At 48.5% G+C, this 24,338-nt stretch overlaps 3 protein-coding genes across 4 annotated transcripts; 1 reads left to right on the top strand and 2 right to left on the bottom strand.

Moving 5' to 3' along the window:
* Nucleotides 1–1,080: 1,080 nt before the first annotated feature.
* PRRT1B (proline rich transmembrane protein 1B) lies at nucleotides 1,081–3,275 on the bottom strand (the record flags this gene model as incomplete). The annotated part of the gene is made up of 5 exons (XM_082492561.1): nucleotides 1,081–1,227; nucleotides 1,335–1,460; nucleotides 1,642–1,978; nucleotides 2,254–2,507; nucleotides 3,114–3,275. 5 exons carry the CDS (start codon nucleotides 3,273–3,275, stop codon nucleotides 1,081–1,083), a joined length of 1,026 nt encoding a protein of 341 aa, XP_082348687.1.
* On the top strand, nucleotides 3,274–12,293 carry UCK1 (uridine-cytidine kinase 1; the record flags this gene model as incomplete). 2 transcript variants are annotated; one of them, XM_082492530.1, is made up of 8 exons in its annotated part: nucleotides 3,274–3,360; nucleotides 3,536–3,695; nucleotides 4,614–4,710; nucleotides 4,807–4,949; nucleotides 5,049–5,143; nucleotides 6,675–6,723; nucleotides 7,145–7,410; nucleotides 12,211–12,293. In XM_082492530.1, 7 exons carry the CDS (start codon nucleotides 3,274–3,276, stop codon nucleotides 7,330–7,332), a joined length of 819 nt encoding a protein of 272 aa, XP_082348656.1. In that variant the 3' UTR covers nucleotides 7,333–7,410; nucleotides 12,211–12,293. The 2 variants fall into 2 exon arrangements, with proteins under 2 accessions (XP_082348656.1, XP_082348655.1); XM_082492529.1 differs by lacking the exon at nucleotides 12,211–12,293 and adding an exon at nucleotides 8,165–8,302.
* On the bottom strand, nucleotides 10,386–23,580 carry POMT1 (protein O-mannosyltransferase 1). Its single transcript, XM_082492531.1, has 20 exons — nucleotides 23,373–23,580; nucleotides 22,530–22,675; nucleotides 22,133–22,239; nucleotides 21,474–21,524; nucleotides 20,976–21,122; nucleotides 19,848–19,959; nucleotides 18,940–19,005; nucleotides 18,293–18,386; nucleotides 17,683–17,838; nucleotides 16,944–17,074; nucleotides 16,601–16,696; nucleotides 15,112–15,204; nucleotides 14,028–14,124; nucleotides 13,844–13,936; nucleotides 13,225–13,345; nucleotides 12,856–12,953; nucleotides 12,242–12,355; nucleotides 11,600–11,726; nucleotides 10,793–10,970; nucleotides 10,386–10,563 (listed from the first exon to the last, which is right to left on the bottom strand). The coding sequence occupies exons 2-20, from the start codon at nucleotides 22,649–22,651 to the stop codon at nucleotides 10,389–10,391; spliced, it is 2,178 nt and encodes a 725-aa protein (XP_082348657.1). The 5' UTR covers nucleotides 22,652–22,675; nucleotides 23,373–23,580; the 3' UTR covers nucleotides 10,386–10,388.
* Between the last annotated feature and the right edge of the window lie 758 nt (nucleotides 23,581–24,338).

The following is a 24,338-nucleotide window of genomic DNA, read 5'->3' as shown; positions in this document are numbered from 1 at the left end:
CCACCGGCCCGGCAAAGCGCAAGGGGGCTGCGGGGTGTCCCAGCGCTCCCCGGGGAGGCAGCCGCGAGCGTGGCCCTCGCACAGGGCACACGTACATCCCCACTCGGCTCATCGGAGCAGCCTTTGGAAGACCCAGTGGCTCATCCTCCCCCGCAGCAGCTCCGCAAGTGGCACCCCCAGACCTGGGGCTGCTGCATCCCCAGCACAGCCCCGTGCGTGTCCTGTCCCCGGGGTCTCCTGGGGCCCCGGCACCTGTCTGCTTTTGGGGGAAACCCTGATTTAACCTATTATAGGAGAACTCGCCCTGAATTTTGTGGTGGACAAAAGCCACGGGGGAAGAAGGGGAAGATCCTTGGTGCGCACAGAAAACAGAAGTTTTGGCTACACCCGTATTTTATTTCAATCTGGAAGCAGCAAGAAGGTGGCGCTACAGCGTGTGTGTGTGTGTGTGTGTGTGTGTGTATTTGTGTGTGCAAAATTACCGTAGAAGCTAAATGCATGGGTTTACATCTTCTCACATTAATTACCAGAGAGGGCTTCTCGCATGCCCAGAGCAGCAGCTGCCGGCGGAGCGGCTGCAGGGCTCAGCCTCTCCCTTACACCTTGGCCATTTGCTCCGGCTCCAGCCTGCGACAGAGTCCCGTTTGGCACCTCCACGTGACAGTCCGTGACAATGGGATTCAACATCCCGCAGCAGAGCCTGATCCTGTACACGGTGCTGCTGCTCCGACACGGCTCCTTGCCCAGAACCGGCTCCGGTGGGGCATGGCACCAGCATCGCTTCGGTTTGGGTTTGTCCTGCCCACGCTGCAGTTCGTGGGGCTGAGAGCGGGTGGGCGAAGGCACGTGTGGCTGCGGAGCAGCTCCTCGCCCCGCCGGGAAGGACGGCTGCTGCTCCTCAGCTCTGATAACACTTTGCGGTCACCCATCGATAACACTTTGTGGTCCCCCGTCTCCCACAGCAGCCCCGGTGATGCCACGCAGGGGCTGCGGCGGCTCCACCTGCCCGTGCCCCCCAGGCCATGGTGAGCCGCAAGGAGCCCCTGGCACGGGCTGTGTCCCTGGGGCTCGGGGTCCCTGTCATAGGTACAGGGCCACCAGGACGTAGATGACCCAGCTGATGGAGGCGAACAACCCGAAGAGGAGGCTGAAGAGGACCAGCGACTGGGCCCGTTTGGATGCCACATTTGCCTGGGCCATGTCCCCGCGACCGAGCGCAGCACGGGTCTGGTGAGGGGGAGAAGGGGAGACGTTAGAAGAGACCCGCAGCACCGGGAGGGGGAACTTGATGTGCCGGGCGGGTTCGGCGTAAATCAAGACCGCACTGTCATTACCTCGTAGGAGTAGACGAGGGCGATGACCCCGGTGAGCAGGCAGCAGAAGATGGTCACCAGCACCGACTCCACCATGTAGTCCTTGGGCAGGCGCTGCCCGTGGCCAGCGGGCGATGGCCCATCGTACTGTGACACGGGGGGGGTGGTTAGAGCTGCACGAGACCCCCGTGCCCCCCTACCCCACCTCCACCCCCCGGGCCGTGGTGCTCCAGCATTGCTCGAGGCGCTGCCTGGGACCCCACACACTCGGGGGGAGGATAAAGAGGGGGGGAATGAGGGGTGACCCATCGGGGTGAGGGATACGTACGGTGGTGTAGGACAGAGGTGCGGGCAGGATGCCCGGCGGAGGGATGCCCGGGGGCGGGAAGGGCCCCGGCCCCGGCCCCGGCTGGTAGACAACAGGCGGCTGCTGGGAGAAGGTGTCCGGGAACGGCGGGTAGAAGTGAGCGCTCTTGGGGTCCGGGGGGGAGTAGGGCGGCGGGTCCCCCTCGAAGGCCGCGTTGGTGACCGCCGCCACCACCGTGGGCCCGGCCGCGGGGGTCCCGGCGCTGGGCAGCCCCCCGACCGCCCCGCCGCCGCCCCCCGGCTCCGCTCCCTCCGCTGCGGGCCCGGCCGGTGCGCGGCCCTCCATCCCGCGGAGACGCCTGCGGGGACAGGGCGGCCGTGGGCTGCTCGGTGTCGTGTCCCCCGTCCCCCCTCCCCCCTCCCCCGCCCGCCCCACCAGTGGCGGCCGCCGGCGGCGCGGGGACCACCGACCCCAAACGACCCCCGTGATTCGGGTCGCGTTCGGGGCTGGGACGGGCTCTCGGCAGGTGGCCGGACACGGACACCCCCCCACCCCCCCACACCCCCCTTTGCCGCCCCACTGCCGCCGCGGGAGCTCCGACCCCCCCCCCGCCACCCCCATGTCCCCACTCACGTCGGTGCCCGCGGGGTCCCCACCCGCCGGTCGCTCGGGGCTGTCCCCCGCCGCGGCCCCGGAGCGCAGCGCCGGCGGGGCGGGTTAATGATTGACCGCTCCGCTGTTTGCCCAGCGCCCGGCGCGGGCGGGGACGGGGACGGGACGGGACGGGACGCGGGGTGGGGGTCACCGGGACCCCGGGGTGGCAAACGGGGGCGGCCGCGGGGCCCGTCCGGCTTGTGGGTCTGCTGTACCGCGCCGCACAGGCGGTGCTGCAGCCGACCGAGACGGTGCGCGGCTCAGACCGACGTTTACATGTATTTAAACAACTTTTTTCGTGTGTAAAATGTGGGGTTTGTCTTTATTTTAAAGTATTATGTTTACATGTAGAAAGTGCGCTCTTATATATTCTGGACAAATCTATTTATATACAAAATGTATGTTAACCTGTATATATTTTAGCTAATGTTTAACGTGTGTGTGTGTATGTAAGTGTGTACATACACAGAGGTTGCACCGGGTGATCCTTGAGGTCCCTTCCAACCCGGTATGCCATGATTCTATTGTATATATATCTCTCCATACACGGTGTGTGCGCGTGCGCTGTATGTCTTATACATATTTGTGTTTATATGTCCTCATACGCTGTGTGTTCATGTTTCTTCACATACATATTTCTGCAGCGACGTATGTTTGCACACCCCTATGTATGCACACGCGTTCGCAGGTGTACATGCGCTGCTGTGTGCACACACACACGTGTGCCTATATAAGGCACAGCTGCCTGTGACACGGTATAGCCGTCCATGACACGGTATAGCCGCCCATGTCGCGGTATAACTGTCCATGACACAGTGTAGCCGCCCATGTCACGGTACAGCCGCCCGCGCCCGTCCCCGCCCGCCGCTGAGACCGGACGCACTCAGCGCACGTGTCCCCTCCGCCCCGCCCCCGCCCTTATGGCCCCGCCCCCGGCACTGGCCCCGCCCCCGGACTACACCTCCCGGCATCCCCCGCGCCGCGCCCCGCCGCCCCGCCATGGCCTCCGCCGGCGGCGCCGAGCCGGAGCGGCCGCACCCCAAACCCTTCCTCATCGGCGTCAGCGGCGGCACCGCCAGCGGCAAGGTGAGACCCGCGGCTGCCGGCGGGGGCCGGGGCCGAGCCCGCTGCCCGGAGCAGCCCGCGGGGCTGGGGGAGGCCGGGGGCGGGGGGGGGGCGGCTGCGCGGGGCCCGGCGGGGAGAGGCCGGGCGGGGGCGGTGGGTCCTCCCGGCCCGGCTGAGCGCCCCCCGCCCCGCTCAGTCCACAGTCTGCGAGAAGATCATGGAGCTGCTGGGGCAGAAGGAGGTGGACCACCGCCAGCGGAAGGTCCTCATCCTCAGCCAGGACAGCTTCTACAAGGTGCTGACCGCCGAGCAGAAGGCCAAGGCGCTGAAGGGACAGTACAACTTCGACCACCCCGGTGAGGCTCCGCGCCGGGAGGCGGCGGCCCGGGCCCGGCAGCCTCTTCCCTCGCCTTGAACGTCAGCGGTTGGAGGTCGTGGGGTTTGCTGAAAGGGCTTGTGGAAAATGACAAGTCTTGGGTAGCAGAAATGCTCTCGCCCGCTCCAAAACGCGTGGCAGACTCGGCAGTGTTGGGTTCGCGGTTGGACTCGATGATCTTAAAGGTCTTTTCCAGCCTAAATGATCCTGTGTTTGTCCCTCACGGGTACACGTTGCTGTCGGGAATGCTGCGCTGCTGCAGGTGGCAACTGCCAGTTTAGGGCACAGACAGCGATGCTGGAGAGCATCCCGCTCGCACACTGCTCTGCCTCCTCATCCTCAGCTGTTGAGAGGCTCAGTGATAAACTACATCCATCCCCAAATCCTTTCCTGATGTTTCTCTTCCACATAAAGAGCTGCTCCCCTTGCTCGGGGGAGCGCCACGGATTGCAAACGGGACAATGATCTGCCCTGGGCTGAAGTCTGGAGCCTGCTGTGGCTTCACCAGGGCAGATAATGAAAAGCATTAAAGGTGTCTGAGGTTTTTCAAATTGCTCTTAGTTAACAGGCTGAAAGAATTGTACAAAATTATACAATTACCAAGTGGTTTGGTAAAATTATGCAATTACCAGCTTCACGTTTGGGTTCTTAATTTCATTGTGTTGGTAGTTGCTTATAAACAGCAAATTCTCTCTTCCTTTTCTCTGTAATGAAGTCTAGTAATTATAGCTCGGGTGGGGAGCATTGGATTGCTGCTGGTGGGAAAGGATAAAGCGGAAGTTCCTCTTTTCCTGGTGTAATACTTGGCAGAGTTTTTCCTTCAGGTCTAGAAAATCTGAGCACAACATTTGATGCAGCAGCATCGGAACATCTTCCTCTTTAAACCTCCCTCTTGCAGACGCTTTTGATAATGATTTGATGCATACAACCCTGAAAAACATTGTTGAGGGAAAGACGGTTGAGGTACCAACCTATGACTTCGTGACCCATTCTAGGTAGGTTTCGGTTCTGTGCAAAGTCTTGGGGACGTGTTGCTTGACTGTGGTGTGAGACCCATTTAACAACACGCTCTGGGTGTTCTTTGCTGGCAGGCTGGCAGAGACGACGGTGGTCTATCCTGCTGACGTTGTCCTCTTTGAAGGGATCCTGGTTTTCTACAATCAAGACATTCGGGACATGTTCCATCTTCGGCTCTTTGTTGACACGGATTCTGATGTCCGGCTGTCCCGCAGGGGTAATGCTCGGCCGTCACAGGCAACATCAGCCTGCTCATGGTCCTTATCCATCCCCAGCCATGTGGTAAAACTCATGGGTTCTTATCTTCCTGTCCCAGTTCTGCGAGATATGAAACGTGGGAGGGACCTTGAGCAGATCCTCACCCAGTACACCACGTTCGTCAAGCCTGCCTTTGAGGAGTTCTGCTTACCGGTACTAAATGTTTCACTAATTTGATTTGTGGTTTTTGAGGGGAGAGAAGGTGCAGGGTCACCTGCACTGTAGATGGTGGTGACTTTTGATATTTGTATTTCACGAGCCCCACGCTCTCCCCTCTGCCTCATCTATTTAACCCTTACAAGCTGCTTGTTTTAAGGAACTTAAATGGTTGGTCCCTGGTGTTGCAAAGCACCGTAGAAATCCCTAGTGGCTGTGCACATTTCTCACCGCTCGCTGCCCTGGCTAGTTTAGCATGGGTCCCTGTGACTGAACCGCTCCCACTCTGCATTTATTCTGAAGTCCTGCAGGAAGAAAGAAGAGCTTGGTTTCCAGCAGACTCGCTCTCAGCAGGGAACACTGGAGAAAACCTGGGGCAGACCGCTATAGTGTCCGCTTGCTATGCCGTATAGTGCGGGGCCAATTTATGTGCTCACGTAATCAAATTAATTTGTAAAAAAACCCTTTGAGAACAAAATCCTGTATGTGGATTAAATAAGATGGAAAAGGCTAACTCAGGCGCCTCTTGCTCTAGATCAAAGCAATTCTGAGATTGTAAAAGTTCTCATTAGAAATGCTGAATTTGCCAGCCTTGTTATAAGTAGGGGGGGGGGGGGGGAAGCAAACGGGGGCCCCAATGGTGCTAAAAATCAATAAAATGTCATCAGAGGCAGGAAGGAATTTCACATGCACATTGGGTACTTTGGCTCTCAGCAGAGATTTAGCAATGGCTTGTGAAATGCTGATTAGAACCAGTTCTTAGCAAACAGAGCTCAGCCTCAAAGCGGGCGACCCATTTGAAGGCAGCATGCTCTTCAGAAGTGTAAAAGAAAGTACTTCAACACGACCTACTGCTTCTACCTGTTGATTCACTGCAAAGGGGCAGCAAGAACAGTTCTTGACCTTAAACCCAGTGCATGTTAGCCAGTATGACGTCTCAATTCATTTAGGTGTTACTATGAGGGAGCACTTTAACTTGCAGTCCCGGAGCGTAGGAACCTCTCCATCTTTGCCCTCAGCTTTCTGGTGTTTGGTAGTTTCTTCCTAGAACCACAGAATGGTTTGGGTTGGAAGGGACCTTGAAGATCATCTAGTTCCACCCCCACTGCCCCGGGCAGGGACACCTCCCCCCAGCCCAGGTTGCTCCAAGCCCCATCCAGCCTGGCCTTGAACACGTCCAGGGATGGGGCAGCCACAGCGTCTCTGGGCAACCTGCGCCAGGGGCTCACCACCCTCACAGGGAAGAATTTCTTCCTAGTATCTAATCTAAATCTCCCCTCTTTCTGTTTAAAACCATCACCCCTTGTGTTATCGCTCCCCTCCCTGATCCAGAGTCCCTCCCCAGCTCTCCTGTAGCCCCTTTAGGCACTGAAAGGGGCTCTAAGGTCTCCCTGGAGTCTTTTCTTCTCCAGGCTGAACAGCCCCAGCTCTCTTGGCCTGTCCTCCCAGCAGAGGGGCTCCAGCCCTCTGATCATTAGAATAAAGCTGGCTTTTCCCATTAATAGTCTTAACTATTTCTGTTTTGCAGACAAAGAAGTATGCGGATGTGATCATCCCCCGAGGAGTTGACAACATGGGTAAAAGGGAGTTCGGTTCTCTGTCTGATTTTCTCTGGGGACACCGCCTTTGGGGTTGGGAAGAGAGCAGGTGGCACACTGTTTTGGTCTTGTTTGCGTGCTTCTAAGGAAAGGTGTTTTGCTGGAAGGCTGTAGGGGAGGGAGCTGCTCAGAGCCTGACTGGGATGACCAGCTGCTCAGCCTGTGGAGGGCTGGAAAAAGTGACATGCGATTGGAGATGCAGAGCAGGACACCGGTGTTAAAGCTGGTGTTGCCGTTGCTAGTTTCTGTTGAGGTCTGACCTCACTGCAGAGGGCAGGCATAGCTTCATTTAAGGGCTTGTTGTTAAAACTTGAGTCGAACAGGGCTGAATGCTCCACATTTTCTAGATAACTTGGCCAAGAAAGCCGATGTGTCCTGTATTTCCCATTCCTCTCTGCAGTTGCTATAAACCTAATAGTGCAGCACATCCAAGACATCCTAAACGGAGACATCTGCAAGTGGCAGCGAGGGGCAATGAACGGACACGGTCGGACCTACAAGCGCCCATTCCCTGAACAAACAGAGAGCAGCAGCGTGCTAGCGGCCGGAAAACGCTCCCACCTGGAGTCCAGCAGCCGTCCGCACTAACCTGTCAGCGTCTGAAGGATTTGCCTCTGGTCCAGACCAACGCTGAAGACAACTTTGGGAAAGGACTTCAACAGAATGGTTGGTGAAGTGCCCTTTAAATGATCCTAGTAGCGGAGGGGACACTGGTGTAAAACTTCTCACAGAGGGGAGAGGAAGGAGTCGGCCGACTGCCCTTCTCCCCTCCAAGCCCCCTCCCTTTTCTCCCCATGGTGTCTGGAGTTCTGTTACTTGACGAACTGGTTAAAGGCAGTGCCACTTGCCATTTTTTAATTTCCAAAATGAGATCTAATGCCGAAGTCTCCCCTGAAAATTAAGTGCTACCAGGTGATTAGCAAGATACCTCATTTCCCTGATGTTGATCTTCCTTAGCAGGAAAATTATCTGCTGCTTTTTCAAAAGAAAAAGTCTCTAGCTTACAACCCATTAATTTTAACAAGCAGGTGCAGTCCTTGTTGCCACCTTGAGTTTCTGGCATTGCTCTCCTGATGGCCAGCCTCCTTTTTTAGCCTGTAGTAGCATGTGGGGGACTGACCTGTAGAGGAATCTCTCCCCTGAGACAGAGATGAAACAGAGACTGTCTGGGACAAATGGGAACTTGCAGTTCATCAGGGGGACAGGCCCAAGAAGTTGTGTGATTCTGGTTCCTAATTTATTCCTTTCTAAGCTCCCAAATGTTGCTACACTGTATGATTATTTTTTGTACCCAAATAATCTCCTTTACCAGAGTTACTGAATGTGTGAGCTCCAACTGGATTGAGTTGCTCATGGAAACAGAAACCTGACATTGTCAGTATTAGTGTCTTTAAAGGCATTTCTGTACTGCTGGTTGCAGATTCTGCTGGGCGGAATCCGTCCGCTTCCAGAAGTGGGTGGTGAGATGAGCTGTGAATTGCAAGACCCTCCTTCTGCTGGCACAAACTGCTCTGGACATGCTTCTACCCTCAAGCAGGGTCAAAGCACTTACCTAGCACTCGGGCAGTTTAAACTCAAGAACGTCTGGTTTTCTAAAAAGAGCAGACAAGAGGCTGGAAGTATAAACAGTGATATCCCAGTTTCTGGAGTTTACCCCAGATAAGTGATACTGCCACAACATTAAGTTTTTGGAAAAAAAAAATCTGAAATGAAGTGCCAGTTGGGCCTTTGAAAATGTCTTTGTGGTATCCTTCTTGAGTCTGGACTTATGGTGTAATTTTAAGAATGAGGGTGGGGGAAAATATTATGAGGAACTTTTTCATATTTGCCAGTTTTCTAAAACCAGGGTCTGGCTGTGTTGGTTGTGGGTGTGCTACTTTGGCTAATAAACAAATGAACAAACAGTGAGCAGAAATGACCATTTTATATAAAAGGTATTTGTGCTACTTGCACTACACCAGCACGAAGGTACAGAAAGGAACACTTCTGGAGCTACTCTTATCCTGAACAGTTCTTTCTCCCCTTACCTCAGAATTGTTAGCTTTAGCTGTAGAGAAGAAAAAAAAAATTAAAAAAAATGCAGTCTACACTATCATCCCTACAGTCTTTTCAACACTGGAAATGGGTAATGGTTCATTATCAGTTAGCGATCACCACAGTTCAGTGGTACACTGCTGTAATGCTGAGGAGAAAGCAGTTAATTTCCAAACTGCTGCTGGGTGCTGCTTAGCTCAGGGTGACAGACTTAGAGTATGAGCTACTGCACTGAAGCATTAGCTATCGGGGCTGATTTAAGTAGGAGGAAAATAGTCACTAAAACCTACTCTGAATGACTGTGGTGTTTGATCATACCTTCCTCTGGGGGAGGCGCGGAGCTCAAAGCAGCCTCGAATAGCAGTTGTAAGGAACTCTACAGTGAAAAGCACCCTGGTCTGTCCAGGACTGTTCTTGGTCAGCTTTGAGCTGTATCGCAAGATCCTGCTGCTGCAGACACATAAAAAAAAAAAAAGCAAATGTGGCGTAGGTACTATAACCCTTGTTGGATGCCTGTACAGAGCTATTGCAAATCCCCCACTGAGCGATCCCAGTCCTTCACTTGCACCGTCTCCGACCCTGTGAATTCCACTGGCGGTGCAGGCCTGGGCACGGGCTGAGCTACCTACAATGTTTTTACCCCGAACCCATGTGTACAAGCTAGAGCAGGTTTTTTTTGTCAGCATGATGAGTTCTGCCTTGCTCAAGAGTTCCTCTTCCTATGAGAGCTGAGGTATAACCCTGCAGCCCGGTAAATACAATACCGCCATCGCTACTAACAGGCCACAGGCTTCACATGAATGCCGCAAGGCCAAAGGATTCTTCTGGCTTTGGCTGACTTCTTGGCCTGCCCGAAGCTTTGGTTTAGCTTGTTTAGCTGTAACGGCAATTTTTTTAATGTCTTTTTGTTTTGCTTAGCTTCATAAAAATTGTGGTTATGCCAAACGATTATACATAGATAATAGTAACAAGTCATTATTCTATGCAGAATGAACTATTTATAAACCTAGCTTAATTAATGTAATGTAATGAACTAGGGATGACAGCAGAACATTCAAAGTGGGGGCAAATAGTGCATTGTTGAGGAATATAGTCATGGGATGATGCTGAAGGCTGCAGGGCCAGTTACCAACAGGAGTAACAGAAACCAGCAAAAAGTATCAATATGTTGGAGAGAATCTATTTATAGTAACTTCTAACATGGAATCGCAGACCAAGGTGCTAGGGAACATACAAAATAGCCCGAAGTGCAGTGTAGTGCAAGAAGAAACCATCACCAACATACTCCCAGGAAAGAGGAAGAAGAAACCCTTGCAGCATACTTGTCCCAGCAAAGGACCTGGGATGCTCTTGACTGAAGTCACCAACCTTCAGGGCAGTGGAAGGGTGATTGTAATGGGGGTAGAGATCGAGAATTTTGCTCATAACAGCTATATTACTGTTGAGACCTTTTCTGTAACAGTATTCTTTTATTTTCTTTTCCTGTAATAATTAGACCTGTACTACTACCAATTACTTGATCAGACTGTTAAGATTTCAATTATACTAACAATAAATTCTTGGCTTTGCATAGAAGGCGTTTCCTTTTGCCTGTAACAAGACTGTAACTGTTACTGTTTTCGGATAAGGATGTTCCAGCTGTCCTTCCAGCGCAAGTCCTTGAGTTCAGTAACGGACAGCGAGGGCTCCCCATAGGTCACAGGGCTGAATGTGCGATAGACAAGGTAAACCGAAGAGAACCAGGCTACGATCAATGCACTGAACATGCTCTTGAGAAGCAGAGATCTGGGATGAGAGAGGGAAAGAGCAGTCAAGTTACATCAAGGCTGGCCAAACACGTCCTCCAAAAGGAAGACCTAAATCTGGCCTATCTTTTCTAAAGGCAAATGCCAAAGTATAGCCACTGCTAGAAAAATCGCTGCTTTCCCTGCAGCAGCTTCCCAAGGTGACAACCCTGGAGAAAAGAACTCTGTCATTTCTCTTGTCTATCTATCTATCTGTTGAAACCAAATACCTGCAGAGATGATTGCCAAGATGCTGTAATACGATGGGAATCAGGAGAATCTGGAATGTGAGGGCAGGCAGGTAGTGGTACAGGAAAAGGGTTTTCTCCATCAGGAAGAAGGGCAGGTAATTCACAGCCCAGCCTCCAACACAGATTCCCCCGGCTGATACCCACAGCTGCCATGCATCTGCAGAAGACGGGAGATATAGCTGAAAGCACAGTCCCTGGAAACCTAAAGACGCTAAGAGGTTGCCTACTTGTGTGTGGTTTGTTTCCCCCCCCCCGCCCCCCCTACAGTTTGTACTAATATGACCTTTAGCTTGACCACACTCAACTGAGGGATATAATTAAATTTTGTCACGCTTTTATGAAGTGATTACAGCCAACATGAAGCAGCTTCACCACAGGACAACAAAATGTACTGCTAGAAGGGTCAGCATGAAACTGCCCAGCCACACAGAGGAGGGAGTACCTCAGCTGGAATGACCACATCTAAAATAACCCCCTCCCTACCTCTTTTAAATCATCACAAAAGGGCTCAGTAGAATCCAAATCCGATGCCTTGAGATTTCTTAGGTCCAGGGAATGATTCAAATAAATATTATGCTGGCTACTATGTTGTCTCATAAGGTGGTGGTCATATTGCAATGACCACAATCATACTCTTCATGTTTAATAAAAATTTCAGGGTTAGGGAGCAAGTGCTAGCATAGCCAAGCACATAATTGCAAAAATGTGGCTTTGAGGCCATTAAAGTGTAGCAGAACAGACAACCCCCCCCACCTCAACACACACACACACACAATGGAATCAGACCTTCAGGAATGTCGTAAATTTTTCTTCTTCGTCGTATCAAGTACCACAGGGACAGACACATGTAGACCAGAGCAGCAACGTTAGCTGAAGCCCATGTGACAACATTCCCTAGGAGGTGGATCTGGGCCTGCAGAACAGAAGATGGTCTAAGCCAGGGGCAGGAACATGCTGCAGTTCTTTTAGATAACTTTAAATACTGCCTACACAGATTTGCTAAATTAAACTTCAGCATGTGCCTGGCTAGTAACCTGATCTTTCCCGGAACAAAGCAAGCCAATAAACTTTGTTGCTTCAAGACTCTTTTGTAATGTAAGGCACTTAAAAGATGCTATTGGAGATGAACTCATCTTCTAAATGGCATCAATAATGGAAATTATTAAATGGCAGTTTTCCTTTTAAAAAAAAAAAGTGCAAGAAAACACGATTTAATTAAAAGCAACTACTGTCAAAGCTGTATGCCAAAAAAAACCAACAACCCAACCCTCAGGGAAAATACATTCTTAATATAGGAAGAGTCCATCCTGTAGCAGCTCCTTGGCTGGAACTGCAGCCCTGCTCTCACTCACACTCAGGGAGCTCACATCTGAACAGGACTCTATTTTCTTCACCAGGTTCATGTTTACTTCTGCCTCTCGTACTTACACCGGAGGTTGGGTGGAGCCAGTAAGCAATGTTCGTGTCCATTGTGATCCAGTCAAGAGCAGAGGAGCTGTACTTATGTTCTGTGTCTTCATTTTTTAATGTGAGTATTTTCCACTAGAAAAAAAAGTAAAGAGAAGGCTTTCAGAATTGGAACAATGAGTGGGATAGCATGGGCGAACAGTTCCAGATGTAAGATGGTCAGGTCTTAACCTGGGAGTGGAGAAAGATTTTGGGTATCTCATACTGGATACAGATCAATACAATGGTTTTATTTTGTTCTTATGTAATGCACTTTCCTTAGTGAATTGCTACAGTGGTAGTAAGGGGCATCAACACTACTGACTGCATATACAACACATTACAGTTCAGTTTCAGACAGCTTCTGGGTGCCCAGCTGATCTTCCTCCTTCTTTTTTTACACAATCACTTGGGTATTCGTTACTGAACAGCACAGGTCTCTATTGCCCTCCTAAGTACACTCAGAAATATTTTTTTAGTGAGTACTCTATCAGCAAGGAATATAACAATGAAGCCTCAGGCTCAGGCTTTGCAGAAATGCTCAGGTTCCTGCTCTGCAGCAGAAGGAAAGACGAAGGGAGTAAGAAGACACTCACCTGCAATTCTGTGAACTTCGCCATGAAGCTGAGGTTTTTACTTATATCCATCTGTGTGGGAGAGTGGAGTTCCACTTCCCTCTCTTTTTGCTCTTGGCCTGGAAGAAAACAGCATAGCTCAGAAATAACCACACAACAAACTAGAAAGGGGAGAGGGCACACATGATATACCTCTGGCTCCTCACACTCCCAGGAGCCCTTCTCTAATACACAGTCCAACTGCAAGAACGCTCTAAGGGGATTTGTAAGGATTCTGACATGATAGAGCCAGAGCCAGCTGAACACACATACACGTGATACCACTTTCCCGTCAACATGAAGCCTCCCCCAGTCACAGAAATCTCCTTCGAGAACATGGCTGAGACGTACTTTTCCCATATCTGTGCTCTTCCACATTCCACACCATGCTCTGGTGGTAGCCTTTGGACAGCTTCTCTCCAACCACCTCCAGCTGCCGGTATCCCCACTCGGGTAAAGATGCTCCACTGAGCTGAAAGTGAAAGATGACTGTAAACTTACAGTCCTGCCAATGTGAGCCTCAGGCTGGAATTTTCTAGGCCTGCCTGAGTTCTGATTGCTAGAAAGTATGTGAAGAGTCACCACGCAATATTGTCTCAATAAATGCTACAGCCATAAAGTCAGTGATTTTGGCAAACTCCGTGAATAGATCTTGAACTATTCCAGCCGCTGTCACATACTACATCCAGACCCAGCATCAACTTCTGAGGCAGTATTTATTTAAGGCCCAGTTGTGTACATTGGTCACAACCTCCTGAGAAGCAGGACAGCTCTGCACGCTGAAAAGGAATTGAGTATGACTACCTGAAACACGTGCTGCTCTTTTATCACATTGAGCAAGTTTATTGTTTCCTTTTATTTACTTTGTTTAGTGGTTTAGACATTTTGGAGCGGAAAGATTAGTAGTTTATGAGATTACAAGAGCTGCATGGAGGAAAAGCTATAGCCAAATAAACATAAATCCACTTGCCTTTAGCACTGCAGAGGTATTCACGTGAACAAACCTCACTTCTGACAGAATTGTTTTCCATACATCTGTGTCAGACTCCCGATTTACAATTTCCTACAACAGAAAGACATCTTTTGATCGTCATGTTGTCTCAGCTATTTCTACTGGAACATGGCGAGCTTCTCCCTTCTCTTTGACCACTCACCACTCTCCAGAGGTTCTGTGCTGGCATGGAGATATTATAATCAATATAGCAGGAAACTTCTTGGGAGTGGGGGCTAAGAGGGGCAGCAACATCATGCCTAGAAGACAAGTAAAGTAAGATCCTCCAACACCATTTCCCAAATTCATACAAAAGCAAACCCGTAAAGGTATTGAATTGGCTTAGACCAGATTCAGTACTAAAGCAAAACCAAGTAACCCATTTACACAGATTGCACTGTTTACTCTGAAAGAGAACACCCCCCACTACCAAGAGCTGCCAGGAAAAGGCTCTGAGAAAGCCAATACAGATGCCAGCTATGCCAGGCTGAAGAACAAGCACTGATTGTGACAAACAGAGACACTGTTCATTGAGGTTTCCAATAATGAACAAATTAGGTTTGGAAGGGACATAGCAAAAACCTAAGCTCAGAACACCCTGCTTCCTAATCTGAGTACACACAGACACCCTTCGGGAAGCAGTCAGGAGGCAATTTCATTTCAAAACAGGCAAGAATCTGTGGCAATCAGCCACAGCACACTGTATTCTCCAACACATCTTCCTAACTTTCAGAGCACATCCTTCACACAGGAGTATGCCATCAAAGTCAGTGGAGCTGATAGATGACTTTGGGTTAAGTGTCACACAAAATACTGAATATCTGCACCTGCTTGGAGCAGAGGCAGTGAAGGGGACTATGTATTTCAGAATCTCCAGAACTATCACGAACTGTGAACGTGGGTTAAATCACCACTAGCCCCTCTCAAGGCCACTAGTTGGAAGACCAGAAACAGCTAGCAACCACTGGACAGTTTGTGACTAGTATCAAATCCCACTGTCAAGTAAACTGCAAAAAAGAAATAAGCATACAGCATCCTTTCTCTGGACCACGGGATGGCTTGTGTAGCTAACCACATGAGGTCTCTCCTAGCCCCACCGTTTTAAGAATCCATGAATAACAGGCAGTTTATAGCATATGTAAATGCAAAAGTCACTGTGCTTCGACCCCTTAATAGTTATTCTGAGAGACGACAAAGCAGAATGAACCAGCAGGCTCGGCAGAGCAGAGGATGAGGAAAGGACTTACGTGTTGAGGTACCGAGTCGTAATGCCGTGGACCAGCTGCACGATGTGTCCGTGCCTGACAGGACGGGGTGGGTTACTCACCACCAGCTGCTGCCTGGTGGAGTGACACCCAAGAGGAAGTGGTTACATTCTTCTTTCTATATAACACAACCTTGTCATGACCAAACTGTTAGGTCAAGAAGCTGCAGGCAGGGACAGACATTTAGGCAGTTAAGATGAGAAATTCAAGCAATCTATAGATTGTACCAGAATGGAAACAAAGGTCATCAAGGCAAAGGTACGTTAAGGACAAAATGACTCAGAGGATTGGTAATGGGACACTGACATCCCAGCCATTAGGTCAGTGGTCTGAATCCAGGTCATTCAGGAGTGAGTTCAGATTATTCCCACCACACAGCTGCTTGATGGCTTCTGTGAAATGAGTAAGTGCTTCCGTGCGGTCTGACAGGTGTTCAGACCACAACTGATATCACTTTTGGCAGAATTATAGGACAGATCAACAGCTATCTCCACCATGAAGACCAAACTGTCATCTTGCTTCTGGACAGGGCTAAGGCCTGTTCCCCCTTTGGCAAAGGGGAACACTGCAATTCACCTATCTGCTGCCTGTATTTTACTGTTCTATAGCAGGACTTCATATCCTCCAGGGCTTGCAGAAGTCCAGAGTTTGAAGAGTTTTATGAAGATACTGGGTTTCTGTAGTTCTGGCACAGTCCCTGCTTGAAAGGTTTGCACTATGGGCAAACCTTCCCAATGTGGACGTGATTTATAACGGCACGAAGTCCTTCTGGTAGGACTGTTTATACAGTTCCCAGAGCAACGTAAGAAACGTACAAAAATCAACTTTTTGATCACAACTTTTTGTGAAATGATATCACACAAGGGCTTTTACTGGCAAAACTACAAGAACAAAGAGTCCTGCTCTCCACTGACAGTTACAGTAACAAAACAGTTCAGCAGAAGCCAGGCCTCTCAGACACAGGCATCCACTTGGAATCCCTCCCCATGTGGCAGATTTTACAGCTCATCCCACACTTTAAATACAAAGAAATACTCATTCTGCAAAATTGATTTCTACTCTCTTCTGAGACCATTCAAGTTTGATAAAACTCATCAAAGCACTCCAGTGCCATGGCTCACACACTTCAAAAACCAGAACTTCCTTTTCATGCAAAGCACCTGAAGAGTTCCCACCGGTCTCATGAGTCTTTAAAGTTCCCCTTGGGCACAGCACAGCCCACGTTCTGGCAGGAGCGGTTCAGATGGAATTTCAGAGTCCTCAATAATGCTTTTACCATACTGAGAGGAGGACTGTGCAAACAGCTGCCCCTACCAACCCTGGAGCTGAAATTACTTGCTCAGGATCACACATGGCCTCTACACCCATAAGCAGAGAATAGTTATGTCCAATCCAAGCCCTGGTTAGGGTATAGAAGCATATAGAAGCTATGCTTATGGCAGCTTAGCATTTAAATCTCTTGGATACTCACATCCCAGGATCTTTGATGATCCACCAGTTGTTCACATCCTTGAAGGGATAACAGGTCACCTGTTGCTGATGGGAACTACCTCGGCCATTCTCATACCTGTACAAAAGGTTAACAAAAAACCCACTGGTAACAGTACATTTCTGTGCTCAACAGAATCACAGCAATACAAAACAGCACCAGATCACTGGCTCCATTCCTACAGACCACAGAGAATTTGTGTATCTGCAGTGTGCTCTGAAGGATTAAGAGATTGTCAGGACCCAAACTGAGATACTTGGACTGGCAGGTGAAGAACCAGAGCATACTTTCACCCTAACAATACAGACCCAACCAGATTCCTCACCTGATGGGATAAGTATTTGTGTGAGAATGGAGCCAACACTGCATGGGCTTGCCCAACACGTTCCGCAGAGTAATCTGAGAGCCGTAGGCCACCTCTAAGGGCTGACCCTGAGTGATTCGAGCCAGCCCACCCTGAGAAGTATAATGATAGGGTAAGTGGAAAGAAGAAGAAACAACCCAGATGCTGTTCAAATTCTGTTGAGTCACGTGTCACTTTAACATAGCAGTATCTTAGTACCATGCTTTCTCATTTGGTTGCATCTACAAAAATCAAGTCTTGCAGCACCATACTCAGCAAATAGTAAATACTCCAATGCCTGAAAGACTACAGTGTCTTAGGGAATATCCCTAAAGCCATGCTGTTCTAAAAGACAGACTAAGCACTCTTCTACTGAAAATTATACTATCATCCTGTAGTATACAACACCAACACTTAGAAGTTCAGTACTGTATCTACTTCTGTGGAGTTTCCTGTAGGAAGGGACAAATATTCACCACAAGAGTGAACATCCTGTTCTTGGTTCACTGGGAAAAGTTTTTCACCCGTTATTAGGATTTCAGTCATTATTGCTTTATCGTAGAGCAGTACTACAGCAGCAGAGTAGTTCAATGATATAAAAGGAACAAATATGCAGGATCAAAGGAACAAAATTGCACGCCTTTCTTCTAATAGTGAACACAAGACAAATTTCCCCCTCTTCTCCCCTAATAAATCATTTTCATGACCACATTTCCTTTACCTCTAAGCTGGCTTGAAAAGCACTTGTCATAATCTGGTCATGAGGCCCAGAGCGATACAGCAAAGTCAAGTGAACATAGAAGAAGAACAGGTACATTGCCACCGGGATGATGACAAGGGCCAGTCCCCTAGCTAGAAAATGGCACATCAAGGAAACCTAGAAGAACACAGAGAACTCATTGGTTTCATGCTCCAGGTATTAAAAATATTAAAAATACTAGTGCACTTGGCTTCTTTTGCTTGTCTTTTTTTAAGTTTCCCCAACCACCCTTATTCAGCTATAACTTTGTGGACAACTGGATAATTTCCACTGAGGATTTGAACTGGAGCCAGCAGGAGGTATGTGAAACAGTATCGATTTTGAGCCACAAATCACCAAGACAGGGATAAGGGCAGAAAAGCCAGCCACACACACATGCTTATCTTAAATTCAACTCAATCTTCTCCAGCAGCTGAGCTGGGAAACTGTTCTATGACAGGAGGGTTTGCAGACTATGACAAGGAATTTTAGTACAAAAACCAGCTACAGACAGCATGGACTTGCAAGGCTCCTAGCTGGCTCCTGTACTGAAAAGTTACACATAATATATTTCGCATGTTGTGCTACCTACATTTGACAAGTTTTGGTCTCCTATCATGTGCCAGAAGTGGAGTCCTGCGACAGTCAAGAGCAGCATATAGGTAAACAGGCCCATATATTTCACTCTGAGAGGCAAGTGCATAAAAAATGAACATGGTTAAAAATTACACAGTTACCTAATACAAGACATAAACATTCAAACTGTCTCTGGAACAGTATGCAATAAAGTCCAAGGACTTAGATCCATGACAAGTTTGGTACAACAACATAAATAAGCCTCAAGGCTTTGACACCAGAAGATATCATTTGTTTGCCAATTACATTAAATAACCACAGTGACAGAGAACCTTCTTGATAACAAGGTAGTAGATCACAAAGTACAGAGTCCCTAAATGCCGACTTACTGAAGCTTGAAGCAACTAGGAGGGAGGGGCGAAACATCGATGCTAATTTATAGCATAAAGCCGCCTCTAAGAAATGTGTTTTGTTCTTCCCAGGATAGTACCCTCTAATGCTTGCTATTGCCCACTGTGAATTGATGTCCTCTCTAAAGGTCATGGAGAGGTCTGCTCAGAACAGCACCAAGAATCAGTCTTCAAAATCCAAAGCCCTACTGACACCTCAGATGGCAGGCAGGAAAGTCAGCTTAGTAAAAGAAAGGAAGATGTCATCACTTACCCAACCGCACAAGAACAAGCTACTCCGGTCAACAGAAGCCAAAACCACCAGCTTCCAGAAAAGGAACTTAAATAAAAGGACAAAGGGAAGGATGCTACAGTGAGATCTGGGCACTTTCTTAGGATCCTGAATTCAGGTAATTTAACTTGAAAAAAAAGTTGCAGGACTCCACTATTCCTTATTCTACTCAGGGGTATCTCATTCTGAACCTCCCATGCCACCAACTCAGCCCAGAACTGCAGCGTGTTGTTAAATGTACTTCTCTGTATTGTGAAAAGCAAAAGGGCAGATGTGCTCTAGGCAATCCTGCTTTAGCAGGGGAGTTGGACTAGATGATCTCTAGAGGTCCCTTCCAACTCTGAAAACTCCGTGATTCCATGAAATCTGAATGCTACCTGCCTTCTGATACTATAGATAAAATAAATGTATTAAATCACTTGCTGGGCTCAGTTAAAAGATAATTTTACTTTACTAAAGATTATTTTATCCTCTGCAAGGATCAGAGAACATGTGAATTCACAAGAAAAGAGACAAATATCTCTAAATTCAGTGCCTGTAAACAGGAACAAAGAAGTGTTAATTGACTGGTTGTTATCAGTATTTCTGTGCACAGAAAGAAACCTTCCAATAAAAAATCTAGGTGGGCAAAGGAGTGCTCCCAAGGGATTTCATTTTTATTGTAAAATAAAAAAGACAACCTCGCTACCAGTTAAAACAGCCTTTAACACTGCTAAGAAGAGAAAACTTCTAGGGCAGCCATATGAGAGGTCAAAGCATTTGATTTTACAGACAGATGAAGTGAGTTGCAGAATGGTGAAGTGACTTCCACAAAAAAACCCCACACAGTCTGTGACAAAAAAGAGTCACCACTAGAATATCCAAAAGGATGGGAGACAATCCAGCTTTACCTGTGCTTTTGCAAATTGTAGAACTTCAGGTAGGACAAAACTGCAAGTAGGATAAAAAAAATCAATATTGATTCCAGAAGCATGAACCTTGACTGAGTGATCAAAGAGTTCTCTGTTGGAAAAGAGACAGACACAAAATTAGAGGAACTTATCTGTTGGCAGTGCTACCTCAGACAATCACATCATTATCCAAGAGAAGGACCTGCCCCTTTAAGGACAGCCAATTTACTTGCAATCTTACTGGTTGTAATAGGGAGGTGCTTGGTTTAAAGTGACAAAAACCTTCCAGGAGGAGCAAAGTACATGGCTGTAACTGTCTCCAAGGACAGAGGTAGGCAAGTAGTAAAGTCTGGCAGGAGGCAGATAAAGGTATTGTGCTTGCCTACAAAGGCAAAAAAAAAATCAACACTGGGCTTTTCAAGACAACAAGAGTCAATACAGTGACCCCAGCAAGGCAATGAACATGATGACAAATCTTCAAGAAAGGGAGTGGCAATGAGCTGCTTTCTGCAGGATTCCCTGAGCCAGAATCAGAGCAGCCGCTAGCTAGGAGAGGTTTCTCTTATCAGACTGCTAAAGGGCTGTTGAGAGGTTCTTTCCCTTTCACGAAGTTGCCAGCAGCCCCTTGGAGAAAAAAGAAAAAAAGAGTTATATACACTGGAACAGTGTCAAATCATGGTGCTAAGGACACAGACTGCTTTGCTGCAGCTTGGAGATGAAGAAATTTGATGTGCTCCAACTGTAAGTAGGGCCATCCTGCTGTTAAAAACCGGTATGTTGTAACTCATCCTGCAAAACTCTGAGGAAGAGAGTACAAGCTTTCTTGGATGCAAGAAACGTGGTTTTCTGTGAGGCTGTGAAGGCTGCCCACTTTGCTTAATAATGAAATGAACTTGTATAAAGCCTCAGCCTAGAATGGCAGCCTGCTGCAGAGCTGTAAGGACAGAGGGGACCAGAGAGGCACAGCAGAGACTGATACAGGCCAGGGCTGAAAGCGGGGTTTGACATGTTGTTAGCATTCTGTGGGAAGATGCTACTCCGGCCTTTTATGCACCCAAAACATTCACGAGTGGAAAAGGGACCCTTCTGCCCCTGTATGAAGAACGGGGACCAGGGGAATAATCTTACCTAAGAGAATCAGAAGAGCAGCTCCAAGTGCGGCACAATGGGAAAATTGCAGTTCTACCAAGATCTGGTATGCTAAAGGCACACAGAGAGCACCAGCCAGTGCCGGCAGGAGTCGCAAGGACCAAACAGGAACATTCATGCTATATTCTGAAATAGGAGGCAACAGTGATGCACAAATTTGGAAACTATTAATTGCAGAGAGGATGGATCAATACAGAACTCCTCATGACTGCAACAAGTTATTGAATCTAACTCCTGCTCTTAGTGATTTATTGTCCGTCTTATACTTCTTAATCTGTTTTAACTGATTAAAAAAATCTGTGCTATGGAATCATAATGCCTTAAACTTCTGTTAGAGATCTGCAGAAGACTTATTTAAGAAGAGAGGGTTTCAGATAAAGCACTATTTCCACTAGTTAAGCAAAAGGAACCTGTCAGCCACTGAAATACTGCTTATTTTCTCAGAAGAATGAGAAATGAGTTAAAATCAGCTCTTACCGGCTCCAATCCTGTTCCATAAGAAGTTTCCATCAAATCCTCCTAAGTAACCTACAACATAAGCAACAATTCAGAATTTCCAGTCTCAAAACAAGTATAAAAACTGGTGCTAAATTGGTCTTGGAACGATTTCCCAAACACATAGCTTTTCCGTGCATGAAAGCTCCCTTTCCCAAAAGGGTCCTTTTTCATACTGTTTCTCCTGCAGCAGTGCTTGATAATGTGCAGAAGCACAAAGAATATAAGTTGGGAACAACAGATTCTCAGTGACAAAGTTACACGTAGATTTAATCTCTCCTTCCCATACAGACACTTTTATGTTGTGCATATCTCAGCTACAGAAAGCAACTCAGGCCTGAAAGTCTGCTTGTTGCCTACAATTTCCAGTCACTAGTTCTTCTCATCTTACCTTTCTCTTTATCCAAAGGACTGGATAACAATGAGGTAATGGATACATAGCTCCATCCCCTTCCCAGTACTCATGCAACAGCACCCTAACAACACTAAATAAGGGAAATCCTAATTCTGTCTATATCAGAATCTCTCAGCTGCCTTGTGCTTTTCCCCAGACACAGGATCTGACAACTCATTTCTAACAGCACATCTCTATTCCACAGCAACAGGCAACAGAGACTTCCCAATTTCAGGAGACGTCCTACCTCCCAAAGCTAGCAGCATATGGCCAAAAGGTGGGCCACTGTCATCCACGAAGAAAATCCTCTTCATGTAGAGGGAAACGAATTGGCCATAATAAACTTCATCAAAACTGAAATACAGGAGGCAAAAATATGTCAAATCTAACTGGAAGTATCCTGCAGGCTACAGGGATACTAAGAGAGGAAACACTGTGTTGGCAGAAAGCTAAGAACACAATGAAGCACACTGACTTTGCCCCTTCCCCTTCCCCTCAGGAGTTTCTACAAGGGAAACACTATCACTGTATTTACAGAGGCTAACATCAGGCAAGCTCTGCTCTTCCGCTTCTGCATTCTTACTCACAAACATTTAAAAAACAAGTCTGTGTTATTCAAGTAGAAAATAAACTATTCTACTCACACTACAGCCCGTGGATAGGAAAGCCCCCAAAGACGGCTTATTAATCCAATCACAGTCAACGCCACAAGGTTCATATTTATCTCAGCAGTAACCACCACAGGATTCTTCAGAAATCCCAACATCCTGTCAAAGGTCTGTCCGAACCTCTGAGAACAAAGAGAGAAGAGCAGCAGTCACCCTTTTGCTCAAAGCTAGCTGAAGATCATTTAACACCATGCAGCATGCACATGACAGCATGCACCACTACTTTCTGCTACAGTCGCTCATGGTAACTGGTCTTCCAAAGTTCTCTCGCTTTCCACATTTCTGTGTTTTCTGCTGTATCTACTGGAGTAACTGTGAAAATAAAGTTACTAAACACACACATGTAACTTTTCATCTGCTCTGCTTCTACATGCGTATGGTTCTCTATCATCAATAGTAAGCTAGAAACTTTGCTTATTCTTACACTGATTCTGCAGAAACACAATAGCTTAATTCAAGCTTATATTTCGCTTTGTGCTTAGCAAACCTCCCAGCCCAAATTCTGATGCTAGTGATAGGCAAACCACATGCTCAGGCACCAAGCTGCTCAGGTAGCTTTAAAAAAAATAAAAAGAGTTAATTCCTTCAAAACTGAGCATATTTCTTTGGGGGAAGAGAGGTGGGTGGCAGGGGACAGAACCCATAAACATCCTCTGTCTTAAAAGGCTGGCTATCAGAGCACAGGTGTAGGTGCTGTAGGGCTCTAGCGCTGCCTAGGGGGGAGTGCTGCAGGAAGCAGGGCTGAACTCTACTCCTCTAGGCAGAACAGCTAAAAGCTAGGTCAGAAAATAGTAGGGAATCAGTGTTGTATCTCCTCACCTCAATACGACTGAAAGTTACTGGAATAAATCCATCTGCATGGCTTTGATCAGGAGAGAACAAAGCAAGACAGCAAGCTCATCAGCACCATCAAGCACAGCGCCACCATCCTTGTTTCTCACTACCTACAAAACACAAGTGCTGTTCAGCTGCACACTGCCTTGTGAAATGCTTTTTTAAGAAGCCCCTTGCAAAGCTGCGGTCTCCACTGGCACTGGGGACACCACACCAGTGCCCCGCCTGCCTTGGCACAAGGGCAGGCCATCACTTGCACTACGCCATCGCCTTGCAGGCCCTGGGACCCCAAAGAACACTCTGATGGAGAGGACCCTGCCTCTCCCTGCAGCACAGGTGGGCTTTGAACCCTGGGGCAGGACTGCAGCACTACCTGTCCCCCAGACCTCATACACCTCCTCACAGAATCCTTAAGCCCTCTACCAGGCTTTGCAGCCCATTCTGTGAGCCTTATGAGGCAGCAGTAGGACTACTAACCACCCTCCCAGACCTTGTTCCCCCTTTAGAGCTTGGGGGGGGGCAGCAGGACCACGGACCCCACACCCAGGCCTCACCCTTGAGGCTTACAGGACCCATCAACCACCCTATATCCAGCCCTATAGCCACCCTTGAGCGTTTATTTTTCCGGGGGGGGGGGGGGGTAGGACCACTAACCCGCCACCAGGCCTCCCACCCTCCCCTCGAAGCTCATGGGAGCCGCGGGGCCACCAGCCACCCCCCCACCAGGCCTCATACCCCCACCCTGAGGCTCGGGGTGGGGGGCAGCGGCGCCACTATCCCCGCCATCAGGCCTCGTTCCCCTCCCCCCTTGAGCCTTACGGAGGTGGGGGGGTTGAGCAGCAGGACCCCCGACCCGGCCCGCCCGTGCCCCGGGGGAGGGAGCGGGACGGGGACCCCCGGCCCTGAGGAGATGGTGCCCCCGCCCCCACCGCTCACCGGAGGGGGGGCGGA

Source organism: Vanellus vanellus (assembly GCF_965231255.1).
Source record: "Vanellus vanellus genome assembly, chromosome: 18".
Classification (NCBI taxonomy): domain Eukaryota; kingdom Metazoa; phylum Chordata; class Aves; order Charadriiformes; family Charadriidae; genus Vanellus; species Vanellus vanellus.
Note: the sequence above shows the minus strand (reverse complement) of the source record. Positions and strands in the feature narration are given on the sequence as shown.